General features: G+C 39.6%; 1 protein-coding gene across 2 annotated transcripts in view; it reads left to right on the forward strand.

Moving 5' to 3' along the window:
* The first annotated feature begins 5,577 nt into the window (after positions 1-5,577).
* Positions 5,578-15,251, forward strand: part of dclk1a (doublecortin-like kinase 1a) — a 217,878-nt gene continuing 208,204 nt past the window's right edge. Inside the window, exons 1-3 of one of the 2 annotated variants that reach the window (XM_052025757.1) lie at positions 5,578-5,858; positions 6,142-6,522; positions 14,759-15,105. In XM_052025757.1, the coding sequence (XP_051881717.1) occupies positions 6,153-6,522; positions 14,759-15,105 (717 nt within the window). In that variant the 5' untranslated portion in view covers positions 5,578-5,858; positions 6,142-6,152. The remainder of the gene's footprint in view (positions 5,859-6,141; positions 6,523-14,758; positions 15,106-15,251) is intronic. The other variant, XM_052025758.1, reaches the window with a different exon arrangement.

The following is a 15,251-nucleotide window of genomic DNA, read 5'->3' on the forward strand; positions in this document are numbered from 1 at the left end:
AAGATTAAGGCACATGGGATCCAATGGAAACTTGGTTCTGAAATTGGCTTGGCCATAGAAGATAGAGGGTAGTGGTGAAGAGATGTTATCCTGACTGGAAGTCTGTGATCAGTGATGTTCCACAGGGATCAGTGCTGGGACCTCTGTTGTTTGTGATATGAATGACTTGGATAAAAATGTAGGTGGGCTGATTATTAAGTTTGCAGGTGGCACAAAAATTAGTGGAGTTGTAGATAGTGGGGAAGGTTGTTAAAGGATACAGCAGGATATATACCAGCTGGTAAAATGGCAGATGGAGTTTAATCTGGACAGGTGTTAGGTGTTGCACTTTGGGATGTCAAATGTAAGGTGAAAGTGTAGAGTAAATGGAAGGATCTTATGATTCTTGATATACGGAGGGATCTTGGGGTGCAAGTCCATAGCTCCCTCAAAGTGGCAGCACAAATAGGTAGAGTGGTAAGGAAGGTATATGGTATAGTTGTCTTTATAAGAGCATAAGACACAGGAGCAGAATTAGGCCATTTTTCCCATTGAGTCTGCTCTGCCATTCGATCATGGCTGGGTTATTGGTCAGGGAATTGAGTATAAAAATTGTCAAGTCATGTTGCAGCTGTATAAGTCTTTGATTAGGCTACTTCTGGTCACCGCATTACAGGAAGTTTGTGAAGGCTTTGGAGAGAGTGCAGAAGAGATTCACCAGGATGTTGCCTGGGTTAGAGTGTATTAGCTGTAAGGAGAAGTTGGACAAACTTGGATTGTTTTCTCTAGAGCATTGGAGGCTGAGGGCCGACTTGACAGAAGTATATAACATTATGAGAGGCATAGATAGGGTAGACAGTCAGAGTTTTTTTTTCCCAGGGTGGAACTGTAGAATAGATTTAAGACAAGGGGGAAAGTTTAAAGGAGATTTGTGTGGCAAATCTTTTATTACATAAAATATTTATTACATAGTATGTGTCTGGAATGTGCTGCCGGAGAGGTGGTGGAAGCAGATATGATAGTAACATTTAAGAGGCATTTAGACAGGCACATGAACAGGCAGGGGAATGGAAAGATATAGACCATGTTCAGGCAGATGGGATTAGTTTAAATTGGCATCATGGTTGGCCCAGACATTGTGGGCTGAATGACCTGTTCTTGTGCTTTTCCGTTCTATATTCTATGTCCCAGAGATGTGTTGGTTGGTAGGTTAATTAGCTCTTGGTTAATCGGTTAAATTACTCTTAATGTAGGTGGGTAGTTGGCAAATTAGTGGGGAGTTAATGGGCTTCTGAGAAAGAATAGATTACATGGCAAAAAATGGGGGAAGAGGATTGGTGTGATTGCCAGCATAGACTCAAAGGGCTGAAAAACCTCTTTTGATGTTGTAAGAAAACAAGAAAAATAATATGAAATAACATGCTCAAGGCACTGGCATAGATCTTGAGCCCAAGACCATGTGACTTCAGAGGTGAAAAGCAATGAGCAAGACAAGGTTGTCATGTAAGCAATGATCCACCTCAGGTTACTCCATCTTACAAAATGGATTTTCATATAAACATATAGGATTAAAATACTGTCATATCTAGACTTTGCCACAAAATTATACAATTCGTTATGATCCCATAATAAAATAATGTACTTGAAGGACCTGTACTTTCACACTGAAGTTTTCTTATGAATCATAATCTAAGTTCAACCTGAAATTTATTCCAAGCCCCAACTCTGTTTAGAGCTTATTCTCACCCTCCTGCACATTAGTCACAAACTGATACTTCATCTGTTGCCCATTATTCCCTAATTATATACTGTTGTCTACATTTTCTTAATTAAGTGCCCCCACAGTTAGGTTTGCCATCTGATAGACTGAATAAATTGCACTACTGCACACTTCCTGCTTGATTCATGAACATTCAACTGTTACTAAAATTAAAATCTTAGGTGTCCTAAGGATAGATTTAACAAAATGCTGTGACTCACTTTAGTTTGCAAAGATTCTGAGAAAAAAAACTGAAAGATTCCTAAAAATATGCACAGGATTCACAACGTATGCTTAATCCAAGTCTATTCAGAGCTTTTCAAACCACTCTGTGCTACCTGCTTATTTCTGTGAGCCCTAAGGTCCATCCAGGAATAATTGTGCTATTCTTTCAGTGGATGTTTCACCAATGGGACACATGGTGAGTGTCTTATATCGGTTAAAACTGGCCACCTTTGCTTAAATGGTGAGCAGCTGAACTTGTAAATTTAAAATGGAGGTGCATTGCTATTGAAGTAGGTGCTACAGGCAATATTCAAGAAAACCTGAACTGGAAAATTACGTAGGAGGGAGAAGTCATTATGGTTTTTAGACATCATATTCAAGGCCTCGGTGGAGGAGGTGTAGATGAGAGTAATGCCAGTGACCAATCTACAATCTACAAAGATCAGAACACACTGTCAAATGGGAATGAGTGACCCCCATGTGACTGGTCAAAAAACACTGAACTCAAACAAATTGCATTACTGGCCTCAGAAAATAAGTCCACCAGATCCTATTCCCTCACTTTCCAACAATTGTTATCAATCAGGATCCAAATCTTATATTTATTTGCTCTGGCAAACCCTCACATACTTAACATTGTTGCAAGCCTCACAGCCATATCACATAGCCTGCACACACTGCAAGCTATTCAACTAGTGCAAACACATCATCAAACACATTCATTTACATTCTTCCCTCTCTCTTGCAAGAAAAGGTGGCACACAGTTGGATACAGCAGCAGCAACAACTAATCTGAGGGCTAGATGCAAATCCTTAACCCAACAGAATCAGATTTATCATCACCGACATATGACATGAAATTTGTTGTTTTGCGGCAGCAGTACAGTGCAAAGACATAAAATCTATAAATTACAAAAATGAGGTAGTGTTCATAGGTTCGTGGATTGTTCAGAAATCTGATGAAACAATGTTGCCCATCGCTGGAATACTCATTGCTTAGCCCACGGCCAGTGCTGGGGCTCAAACTATTGAAGATAATGAGATCTTCATACGTAATCCCCCTTTTAATGTCAACTCATAGTGTCTTAAAAATTACAAGCTGCAAGGGTGTGAGTATGCACCTCTTGCTTACTCCCTGAAGCTGGGAAAAGATAGTGTGGTGCAGGCTCACTGGAAATTAAGGTATCTTATTAGTTCCACAGCAGAGAGCCTAGATGAAAACTTCAATGGGACGTGCTGCAGAATGTTGTGTGCAATGAAATGTTTGGTGCACAGGAAAGCTCATTGGAAAGCCTGTGTTAGCGTGTAAGGGAGTAAGGAGGAATCCAACACCAACTTGGCATAACAAGACTGCAGTATTCCTTGCAACACTGCACCTGCACCAAGCTGCTCAAAATTGTCCTCATAATTTAATTGCAATCCCCTCCACTGAAAATCAGTAGCCTTCAAATAATCATTCGGCCTGAGGTAGCAACATGAATGAGCAATAGAACAGGTAAAGGCACATGGAAAATGGCCATTAAAAGAAATTTACAAGGATGATAAATTGACTTCAGAATTCAATACAGCATGATTTAATTTATGAACTTGTTTTAGAATATTTATTTTGTAGTCGATTTTATATTTGTAATGGCCAGTAACAGTGGAAAGTTAAGTTATGGGACTGCTAATGAACTAGAGTTTTGGTTGCTGAAATGGCATATGAATGAATTCTTTATGAATACCATGGGTAGAAAGAAGCTTTTCCCTTCCTCTCTCATCTTGTTCTGCTTCTGCTTATGATTGAGTTAGTTGCAAGGAATGTGCATCATGATGGTGAATCTGTACACCAAACCAGTATCAATCATAACATACTCCAAACACTGTTCTTTGCTGATATCTAGGTTATAAAATGCCCCCTGTATAGTTTGGGGAGATCTGGACTTTTACTAAGAGTCCTTGTCCTCTCTTTCCCACCCCCAGCCTCTATCCATTTGTCATGACCTGTATGACCTGCGCTCATTCTCCCCAACATATTGTTGCTAGGGAAATACCTATGACTGGACAACTTTTTTTTTGCATCTAATACTCCACCCCTTGGAGAATTCTGCAATTTAAACTAATGCTAGTAAGCATCCAACACCAACAAAGTAGTGACAATGATGAAAAATAAACAACTAGCAGCTAATTTACAAATAGTGGCATTGGGGCTTCTTTCTTCTATTTAGCATGTGTTCAGTTAAGCATGTTTAAGAAGGTGTTAATTGGAACACTGAGCTTACTAAATGGCAATGCAGGAGTCAAGCCACCATTATGTGCAGACTGATGGCATGATCTGCCCTTTCTCCATTCTTCCAGTAGGTGTTCAGCATTCCTGCACTAACGCCCACACCAATAAGGCAACCTGCAGACACATGCAACAATTGTTCTATTTCTCCAAGACTTCTATAGCATCCAAAAAACCTGGTACAAATTAGTTTAATTTCACACCTTATACTCCATATTAACTTGGACAAATCTATTGCAACCACTTTTATTCCTTCTGTATGTCATTAATATTTTTAGGGTCAGTATCTTACATAATAATCATCTATGTCTTCCAAATGGCAAAGCATCTTACTATATTATTTTCATTCTTTCTGTGGCTTCATTGAAAATACTAAATAAAATAATAGCTCAGAAGTGTGATATGCTACATGTGATACAGTCTTTCTGTCCTTCCACACCCCTCAGGCTTTGAAATCCCAGATTTGGTATCACTTAATACTATTTTTATATTTGTCCTAACTTTATTTCTCTTTTATTCTTTTCAGTTTTGGTGATGTCTTCCACTGTAGGCCTTGTCCTTTACTTGAATTTGTCAATGAAAAAGCCATTTGATTAATCTCAGAAAATGCCATTAGGCCCAAATAAGATACTGCTTATCGTAAAACACTACCCCATTATTTGGTGTTGTAATTGTTATTGGATTTTCCTATTGCCAAACACTAAACAAATAAGTCATCACACACCTCATCTGGCCTCCTCCCAGGAGACAGTTAACTGTAACTCTCTCAAATAGTGTGCTGAACTAATGTTCTAAATTATGCAGAGAAAGCATGGCCATGTGGAAAATTGAAAATGGGTATAAATTTATTTGAATGATCATTAAATTATTAATTAAAGGTAGTAAATTGTTTCTGACAAAAACAGATTTCTGGTGAAACAAAATCGATTATTTAAGATTTCCATTTAATTTTGTGAAGGAACATTCCACCCTATTGTTTTAAACCATGAAAGTCTCAATAGCTCATACAATAAGAATGTAATGCACAGGTTATTCCTATCTTTGGGTTTGCTTTCAGCAGACATCCACTACAAGATGCACATCCCACCAGCCTCGTAATCCTTTGATCATATGGTGGCCCTTTGGATTCATCGGTCTTGTGGATCACAAAGGGGTGAAGAAATCTATACGTAAAGAATATGGATTAATTCTCTATTTTAGCATTACCCAAAAAATGTATTGACGCCAGTCCGAATCTTTATTTTATACAAATTAAACAACTTAGATTAATTGGTCTGTCCACAAACCGGACGTTGAAGTGATGAGCTAGCTAAGATGCGCGTATTTGAAATCCGTTAACACTTTCTCTGGGGAGTATTAAACGAGTGTGTGACTGGTGCGAAGCATGAATTTAAATGAGGGACGGGCCAATGCAAATCACAGTTAACAGCAGAAACCGGCAGCTGCAGCCCCAGCCCCAGCCCCAGCCCCGTCTCCTCTCTAACACACAAACACACAGAATTGACAGAGAGGTCCGGAGACACAACAAAGGCAATCAGCATCTCTCCCTCTACACCTAATAAAAATATTAAGAAGACATTTTTCCTGAAATTAAAGCGTCTCGGGACCCACCTACACCTCCAGATACTGGTATGTATAATATTACGTTTCCTCCAATCTACTCCAGTTAGAACAGCGGCTTTAAACTGGACCAATTGATACTGTCAAAAGCGAAATGCTCAATAAATATTTTTTAATTGATGATTTTGAGATGATGTTTGTTCCCCATATTTTATGCTGACAGATCCTCTGTGAGTTGCATGTGTGCTTTTAACAGTGATTTCCCTTTGTTATAAACCAATCTTGTGTGTCGTGGACTAGAGACGAGTTCTAAAGCGAAATTTATTTGTTTTTTTTAAAATAATAATTCCAGATCAACTCAACATGGATAGAGATTTAGAGTTCGAACATTTTGATGAACGAGACAAGGGAATGAGATACGGCAGAGCGTCCCGGCTAAACGGCTTACCCAGCCCCACACACAGCGCCCACTGCAGCTTTTATCGGACCCGCACCCTGCAGACTCTCAGCTCGGAGAAAAAAGCCAAGAAAGTGCGCTTTTACCGCAATGGGGACCGCTATTTTAAGGGCATCGTGTATGCAGTATCCCAGGACCGTTTCCGCACCTTCGAGGCGCTCCTGGCCGACCTGACCCGGACTCTCTCCGATAACGTCAACCTGCCCCAGGGAGTCAGGGTTATCTACAGCATTGATGGCCTGAAGAAAATAACCACTCTCGAAGAGCTGGTGGCAGGTGTGTATTGAAACCAAACCACGAAAACGTGGACCTTTAGTGTGTTTTGTAAAACCAGTGTCCCCTCTCCGGGAGCCGCACTGGGTCGCAGAGAAGAATCTATTTGCAGTTGGTGTGAGCAGGTGGACATTTCAGCATCTTCCTCAGCTCATCATAGCAAGCAAATAAAGACTAAACTCTCTCACATGCTCAGTCAAAACAAAACTCCAATATTGAATCGCTCCTAGCGATTCCTTCCAAATGAATTTAAGTAGTAACACGTCTTGATTTAAAAAAAAGCTAAATAGATAAAACTTGTTCCAGTTTTGAATTGGACAAATTCTAATAGTCTTTTCTTAGGAGAGTGAGAACCCCAGATCTGGGGTAAGATCATGAAATGGTTTGCAGTTTAAATTGAATTTTTCTCAGCACATGGATTTGCATCCAAAACATCATTTCTTTTTAAAGAGCTGGAGTAAGAGGTAAATAAACTCCCATCCATTAGAACATCTTATCCTCTTTTATAATTATTGAAATCTAAGTTATTTCTAAATCTTTCGACTATCGCTTTTTTGTTATTTCGAATTCACTGCAGTAAACGGGGAAAACTGCCGCGTGCATTGGTTGGCTGAACATATATCCGTTAAGAATATTAAACACCCAAGTTATCTTGCATTATGATGGCAGTAAGAACGAACTTAATAATTTTAACTGAACATTTAAAGGACGTACAACAAATCGGAAAATAGCACAAAGGCCATATCAGTTTACACCTTTTTAAACTGCGTTCATAACTAAATTAAAATGCAATTTATTTGATTTCCCAACAGCGTAGTTTCAACAACTCTCAAATAATACCAATTAAATATAGACCGTTGGTTTATAACTGTGAATAAAACTATATTAGGAGGATCAGGGATGTACAGAATATCTGCAATGCCACACACAAAGACGATATCTGGGTGGAGTCAAAGCAGAAGGCAAATGCTTCCTTTGGCCCTTTTGAAAGGTGGTTCTGCCCACAATTTTCCTTTGTTACTGTGATGAACTAAGTTCACCAAATGGAAAATACATTTGCAATGGTTAGATGTGAATTAGACGTCTTTGCTGCTAACATTATATTGAGAGAAATTAACGTATTGATGTACAACCTAGAAAAAATTCTGTCGAGGCGACGTTTGCCACTTTCTCAGGTTTGCATTAATAAAGATTCGTCTATCAATGAATTAATTTTAGACATATCTTCTACTAAGCTATTTTAATTATAGAATTTCGCCATTTTGAATAATTGACTTTCAACTCCTACTGAAAGTGGCTGCACTTGAACAAATAGAATTGAAAGAGCCTTAATGGGTAATGTAAGATACATATTTTGAAGTTTAGTTTTCAAAGATTTTTCTATTATTAAAATATCTAAATATGTTAAATACACTAACTATTCCTTTTAAGAAGATGTGTAAAGGTGCCACATAAACAGACTGATCAAACTTAAATGCCAGGACCCGCTAAAGGTTAAAGGCTCAGCGTTAACCCGAACACTGAACACCAGGCCTTTGGAGACGTGGTTACCAATGGCGACTCTTGGTATTGCGTTGCGGTAAATGTGGTGATGAAAGCATACCTGTTAGTAAACGAGAAGCGACCCTTACTTTTCTGTTCCTTGCTGCAGAGTGCACCAGTTAAGTAATTCGCGACCAACTTGTAGCTAAGGAAGTCGCGCCATTTTTGCCTTGAGGCTGTCGGTTTCCCCTTGGGAGAACATGAGGCGAGGATTCTTTCTGTTCAGATTTTATTTTACAATTAATGTTCAACAATTAGAGTGCAGCTAAATGGAAAGTGGTCAGTAATAAAACAATAATATACTGGGTTATGGTTTAATAGAATTTGCACTCTTAACAAATATATATGAATGAGGAAGCCATTTATGCCAGGTAATCAACTTGAATTAATTCAATGTTCTTTTGGACATTGATTATTACAACGTATTGTTGGACATCGTGCCCATTGATCCCACAAGGTCTTTTCTGCAGTTTGAATACATTTCATCACTTTGCCAAATGAAGTAATTAGTATTATTCGTTGCTCTTACTGTATACTTCAGAATCAGGTTTATTATCACTGTCTTATATGACGTGAAATTTGTTGTTTTGCGGCAACAGTACAGTGCAAAGACACAAAATTAGTACAAATTACAAGATAAATAACTAGTGCAAATGAGGTAGTGTTCATGGATCGTTTGGATATCTGTTGGCAGAGGGGAAGAAGCTATTTCTGAATTGTTGAGTGTGGGTCTTCAGGCTCCTGTACCTCCTCCCTGATGGTAGTAACGAGAAGAGGGCGTCTTGGATGCTGAGGGTCCTTAATGATGGATGCTGCCTTCTTGAGGGACTGTCTCTTGAAGATATCCTTGATGGTGGGGAGTGTTGTGCCCATGATGGAGCTGGCTGAGTCTACTTGTATAGCCTTTTGATTTCACAGTATTGATATAAAGTAAATATACCAAGCTCGCAATTTGGTTCTGTCTCTCCGTTGAATAAAATGACACTTTCAATCCATCAGCCAATTTCTCAATCATTCTTAAGCACTATTCTTAACTATGAAAACTTTTGAGATTCATTAACAGTCTTCTTTATGGAGGATTGTCAGTCATTTCTTCTCAATTTGTAATCAATCATTCCCAGGAGGGAAGCAACATTTGATAGGAAAATAATTTAATTCTTTTCATCAAATATATTTCTAGTTCTCAATTATGAGAAAATGGAAAAATTAAATATGCATTCTCCAGCGTTATCTTAGTACTGTTTGTAAAAATCCCTTAACTGGTGTTACTATTCACATAGGACATTACCATATCATCTAAACATTCTATTTTAAGATATGAACATTTTATAGTTTGAGATAAATAACTTATGCCAGAATTTGTTTTAAGAAAAGAATTAATATATTTTGTCAATTCATGAACAATTGTACTGAGCTAAAGGGAGGCACCAGCTCAGAAACCAGAGGATGTGTTAGACAAGGATACAGGGAATAATCCAGGGACCCAAACAGCTCTTCCAGGTCAGACAAAGATTCACACTCCTTGTCCAACCTTAATTGCTGCATTCAGTTCTTTTGATGCGGCTTCCTCTATGTCAGTGAGACCAAGCATAGATGGCAGCTGTTTTGCAGAACACCAATATATGGTTGCATACCATCTCAACTCCCCTTCCAACTCCCAAACCAACCTGTAGTTCTCAGTCTCCTCCACTGCCAGGGTGAGGCCAAATGCAAACTGGAAGAACAGTACCTCATATTCTGCCGCGGTCTGTAACCCAATGGTATGAACAATGAATTTTCCAATTCCAGGTAACTCATACTCCCTGTGCTCATTTCTCTCTGCTCCTGGTCAACCATCCCCCTCTCCCAAGTCACCCAGTTTCATTCCCCTCACCAACCTGGTTCCATCTACCTAGCGCCCACACACTACATCTTCTGGTTCTCCTGTCCCCTCCCCATCTGGTTCCACCTGCCTACCATCCCTCCCTTTCCAGGTCCACATCACCTTCCTTACTTAACAGATTCCAGGCTCTACAGCCTCCCCCATCCCTCCTCTCCCCTCCCCTAACCTCCCCACTATGTTCCCTCCACTGTCCCCTCCCTCAAACACCTCCCTCTGCTCCCCTCCCTCCCTCCCATCCCCCTCCTTCCCTCCTCCACTCCACTCCACTCTCCTCCCTCCACACTGCTCCCCACCATGCTCCTCACTCATCCCTCACCACACTGCTCCCCATGCTCCCCTCGATGTTCCCCTCCCCCTCTCCCTTCCCCTCCCCCTCTCCCTTCCCCTCCCCTCTCCCTTCCCCTCCCCTCTCCCTTCCCCTCCCCTCTCCCTTCCCCTCCCCCTCTCCCCCTCTCCCTCTCCCCCTCCCCCTCTCCACCCTCCCCTCCACCACGCTCCCCACCCCCCCACAGTCCCCACTTTCCTCCCCCTCCCCCCACACTCAATCCCCTCCACAATCCCCTTCCCCCACCTCCCCCCACCCCACCCCTCCTCCCCTTCCCCCCCTCCCCTCCTCCCCCCCTCCCCCCCCCCCCCCTCCCCCCTCCCCTCCTCCCCCCTCCCCTCCTCCCCCCCTCCCCTCCTCCCCCCACCCCCGGTTCCATTTGCCCCCTTCTTTCTCTTCTTATCTATCTCAACCTATCATCCAAGTCACTGTCTCCCACCTTCACCCCCAGCTTGCTCCATCTGCCCATCATTCGCCACCTCACCTGGTTCTACCTATCGCCTGCCTGCCTCTGTGGCTGTGGAAAATGCAGGGATAGAAGATTTGGGACATTGCTATGGAGGACTGTATATGACTTCAGGAGGACAAGGATTAGCAGGTGGACAGACAGATGTCCAATCAGACTTAGTGTAGGATATTAAGAGTGGAAATGTATTTATATAAGGGGGGAATATACACGCAAGAACCAATTAGTTTCTGATACATAAGTGGGGAAGGATAATTGATTCCTACCAAAATGGACATTGGACTGATTTTGAGGACCACTGAATTCTGTTTTTCCTCTCTGTGTGTAGCTGTGCTTTCTGACATTGCTCTGAATGGTATAGCTTTAATTTTATGGTTATGCCCCCTTGTTCTCAAGCTAAATATTTTCCTTCTTTCTGCTGTTATTCATAAATGTATCAATTGAATTATCTTCTGATTTTCTACATTAAAACAGTGCATGAACATTAGAAATATTCAAGTCAGACAATATCAGATCTCTATTCATCCACGGATCCTTGCATTGCTTCATTGAGAAAATTCTTTGTTGTACCTCTCTCGTATCCAAAATGAGTCTTTTTTTCTACATTGAACTCCATCTGCCATTCACCTAACTTATCAGTTCTTTTGAAACATTTTGCACCTATCTACATTTGGTGTTGTCAGTACTCTCACATATTTAGTTGTTTTCTTTCACATCATTTATAAATGTAGTGAGACTCGGGTATTCCTTTATTTAAGAATACTTGATTTACACAGTTTTACTACAATGTCATTGATTCTTTGGGGTATGTGTCTTAATTTAAAAAAAACGATCTTTTGACTGCTAGTCTTCCCCCCCCCCCCCCCCCCCCCATAGGAATACACTGTACCAAAGTACCCACATTTTGGTACATTTTGGCTGATCTTTTCAAATTTACAAAGTGTTGCTTAATGAAGAATTTTGAGGGAATGTATTTCTTTCATACCAAGGAATGGCTGTAACCTGAAGCCCAATGCCATTTTATCCTGCCAAATGGAGTATATTCTTGTTATTCCTGCACTTACCTCCTGTTTCCTAACCAATTTCCTATTTAAGCCAATAGATTGCTTCCAATTTCATGGGCTTGCATTTCATCAGGTGCCTTGTATGTGAAACCTTGATGAATGTTTTTTGAAGTCCATATAAATAAGATCCAGTGATCCCCATCCTTGCTCATCTGTTGTTACCCACAAAAAAAAGTTCAAAAATTTATTAGATATGATTGGATGGCAATTTATCCCTCTGATCAGCTCATTTGTTCAACTGCTCAGTTACTCATTCCCCAATTAGCTACAACTTTATAGGTCTATAATTTTCCTTGATTATCTGTACCATCCTTATTAAATAATGAAGAACACTAGTAATTTTCCAATGCAAAGGGACAGTTCTTGAATTGAGTGTTTTGGAATATTCTTAGCAACTTAATTAAATATTTTCTCAGCTATGTCTTTTAAAACCCTGAAGTGGAAACTAATGGGTCCTGACCTGATGATAATCTTATTAGTTTCTCCATTGTCCCTTTTAATGTATTGAATCCAGTAAGTTCTTCCCCTTGGTAATATTTTTAGTTAGATTATTGACTGATTCAGGTTTATTACTCTTCATTGTCAGAAAACTGTCCTGAATATACTTGATTCACTACCTTTGGATCTTGATCTGTTTCTACTTCTAACATAATGTAAGATCTTAATATTCACATAGTCTAAGTATTGTAAGATCTCAGTAATTCCCACCAGTCTTGCATGCTCTCTATTTAATTATACACAGAGAATTTCAAATACTGCTCATCCTTACTGATTTTAATGACGTACATGATTTCATCAATACTTTAATACACACTCCCAGTCATGCCCAGGTCGGAGTGTTGGCCATTTGGAGTTGACTGTATTATTGTGTAGAATCTTTAATCTTCCAAACAAGATATTGTTACTAATAACATTTTTGTCATTTCTATTTTTTCTAAATAATTTATAAATAAATATTTGTTATCTTTAACATGATTGATTTCATGGATTTTTAATCATGGTATTGTTCTGGCATTGAAGGAGGCCATTTAGCCCAGAGGTTATGCTGAATGCTTAGAGAGCGATCCAGTAACTTCCATTCCCCTGCACATGTATGGCTCTGCACATGATTATCTTTTGAAGCCACTTCTTTTTCCTATACCAGTACAAGGTGATGAATTCTAATTTGTAGCTACTGTTTGATTTTTTAAAAAAAAGTTTTTCATTATATCCACCTTGAATCTTTTATCCAAAATTTTAAATCTGTGCTCATAGTCAATAAACCATCTGCTAATGGGAATATCTTCCCTCTTCTCTTTCTAAACCAATCATAATCATATATACATCTATCAGATCTCTTCTTGCCCTCCTGTGTTTGAAGGGGAACAACCCTGGATTCCATTCTCAACTTAGAGTGGCTCTGGAGATGAGGGATTTCAGCTCTAAGTCTTTCTGCACCCTCTCTTGAACTTCCAAATCTTTTCTAAAATTTGGTGACCAGAAATAGATGCAATATTCCAGTTCTAGTCTACACAATGTTTTGTACAGGTTAAACATAATTTTCCTGCTTTTGTCTCTTTACCACTATTTATGAATTACAGGATCTTTTGTGCTTTCCTATCCGCTTGTTTAAATACCCTGCCACCATTCAGGGTTTATGTACATCTACACCTGGGTCCTTCTGTTCCTGCATGCTCTTTAGAGCTGTCATTTACTCTCCCAGCTAAAGCTTTCTTTTATTTTCTGCTTGAACATTCTGTGTCTGTCTTAGTCTAGCAATCCTCATTGTTCAAAAACAAATCCTACCTCCTATCATTCTTTTACTGTGGGCTATTTCAGCAAACTCCCTGCTTCAATACTGGTATAAGTGTTTCATGAAAGGGAAACTCTTTTTATCCTACTCCAATCTGTGCAGTTGTCAAATAAGAGTGGGGTGGAAGAGGAGGTGCACTTGATAGTTGTGGTGGAATGGGAAATAGGGAGACTGACTTTCCCAACCCCTGTCCAGCATCAGCTAACTTGAAATTGTCTTCCCAATATGAATGAGCTTGATTATACCTTGGTGGATAAATTTTCCATATCAATAATTGCAGCTATACATATAATGGTTGGTTGAGGACACTTTTTGAGTGTTTCACCTATTAATCCCCCTGCTCCAGTCCTGTCTGTTGTAGTGGGGGAAAGGTCCTGATATTAAGGCCTATACAATTTGAGGTTGTCAGTCAATAAATGGAAGTAGGGGCTTGGAATATATTTTTTACAGAAATGATTGCTAGGATTTGAAATACCCTACCGAAAATAGTGAGAGAAGCAGCATTGTATCTTTTAAAAGGCAGCTACGGTGATGCTTTGACAGTGCTGTACTGTGGATTGACTGATCTGTGGGCTGATCCTGTGTGCTGGCTCTTCTGACAAGAATATGTCAGTGAGCAGCATTTTGCAAGGTTAGGTATTTATAGTCTCTCCAAAATGGAACAAGCAGTAGTGAATTAGTTAGGTATTTATGTCAATCTGGCAACGGTGCTCAGTTTTCCTAGCTAAAAGTGGACAAATTTGTTGAATTCAGTTTTGTAAATTGTCATGATTGGGTCTGAACTGAACAACTTTGGGAGCTTTCAGCACAATACACTTGTCTAACGTATTACTCTTGGTTTTAGCTTAAGGGCATATCTCGATGTCCCTGACAGTCCTGAATCATACATGAAGGTCACCATTTGATGAACTTCGATGGGCCACTATTATACATAGAATTTACCCTGATATGAATTAGGGCATTAATTAAGTGTATAACCTCTTGTGCCAGTTCTGAGAAAGAGAGAAATAAATGCTTGAAATTTAAGGATTGGTTAATATTACTGGAAGTATATTTTACAGTTGCTTAGTTTTGTTTTAATGTGGAAATATTACCACAATAAAGTTGTATCCAATTAGAGGGAACATTATTTGTGCATCTATTGAATTGAATCATTGTCATTTCTTAGGGGAAAGTTATGTGTGTGCATCTATTGAACCATTTCGGAAGGTGGACTACACAAAGAATGTAAATCCTAACTGGTCAGTGAATGTCAAGGCAACTGGAGCTGGACGCACACCAACGTCTATCAGCAGCTCCAAAGCAAGTCCTGCTGAGACGAAAGAGAACAAAGACTTTATCCGACCCAAGCTGGTGACCATTATCAGGAGTGGTGTGAAGCCACGGAAAGCTGTGAGAATTCTGCTGAATAAGAAGACTGCACATTCGTTTGACCAGGTTCTGACAGATATCACTGATGCCATCAAATTGGATTCAGGAGCAGTTAAGCGTTTGTACACATTAGATGGGAAACAGGTAGAGTGCTTTTTTTTTAATATACCAATACTAACAGTAGAGAAAAAAGGCTATAATGTTATTAATTATTAGTCAGTTAAGTGATGAAATGGAGAGGCATGGGATGAAGTAAAATGGAATGCAATGATCTTTGTTTTCTGCTTGGT

The sequence above is a fragment of the Pristis pectinata genome, chromosome 11 (genome assembly GCF_009764475.1).
Source record: "Pristis pectinata isolate sPriPec2 chromosome 11, sPriPec2.1.pri, whole genome shotgun sequence".
NCBI lineage: Eukaryota > Metazoa > Chordata > Chondrichthyes > Rhinopristiformes > Pristidae > Pristis > Pristis pectinata.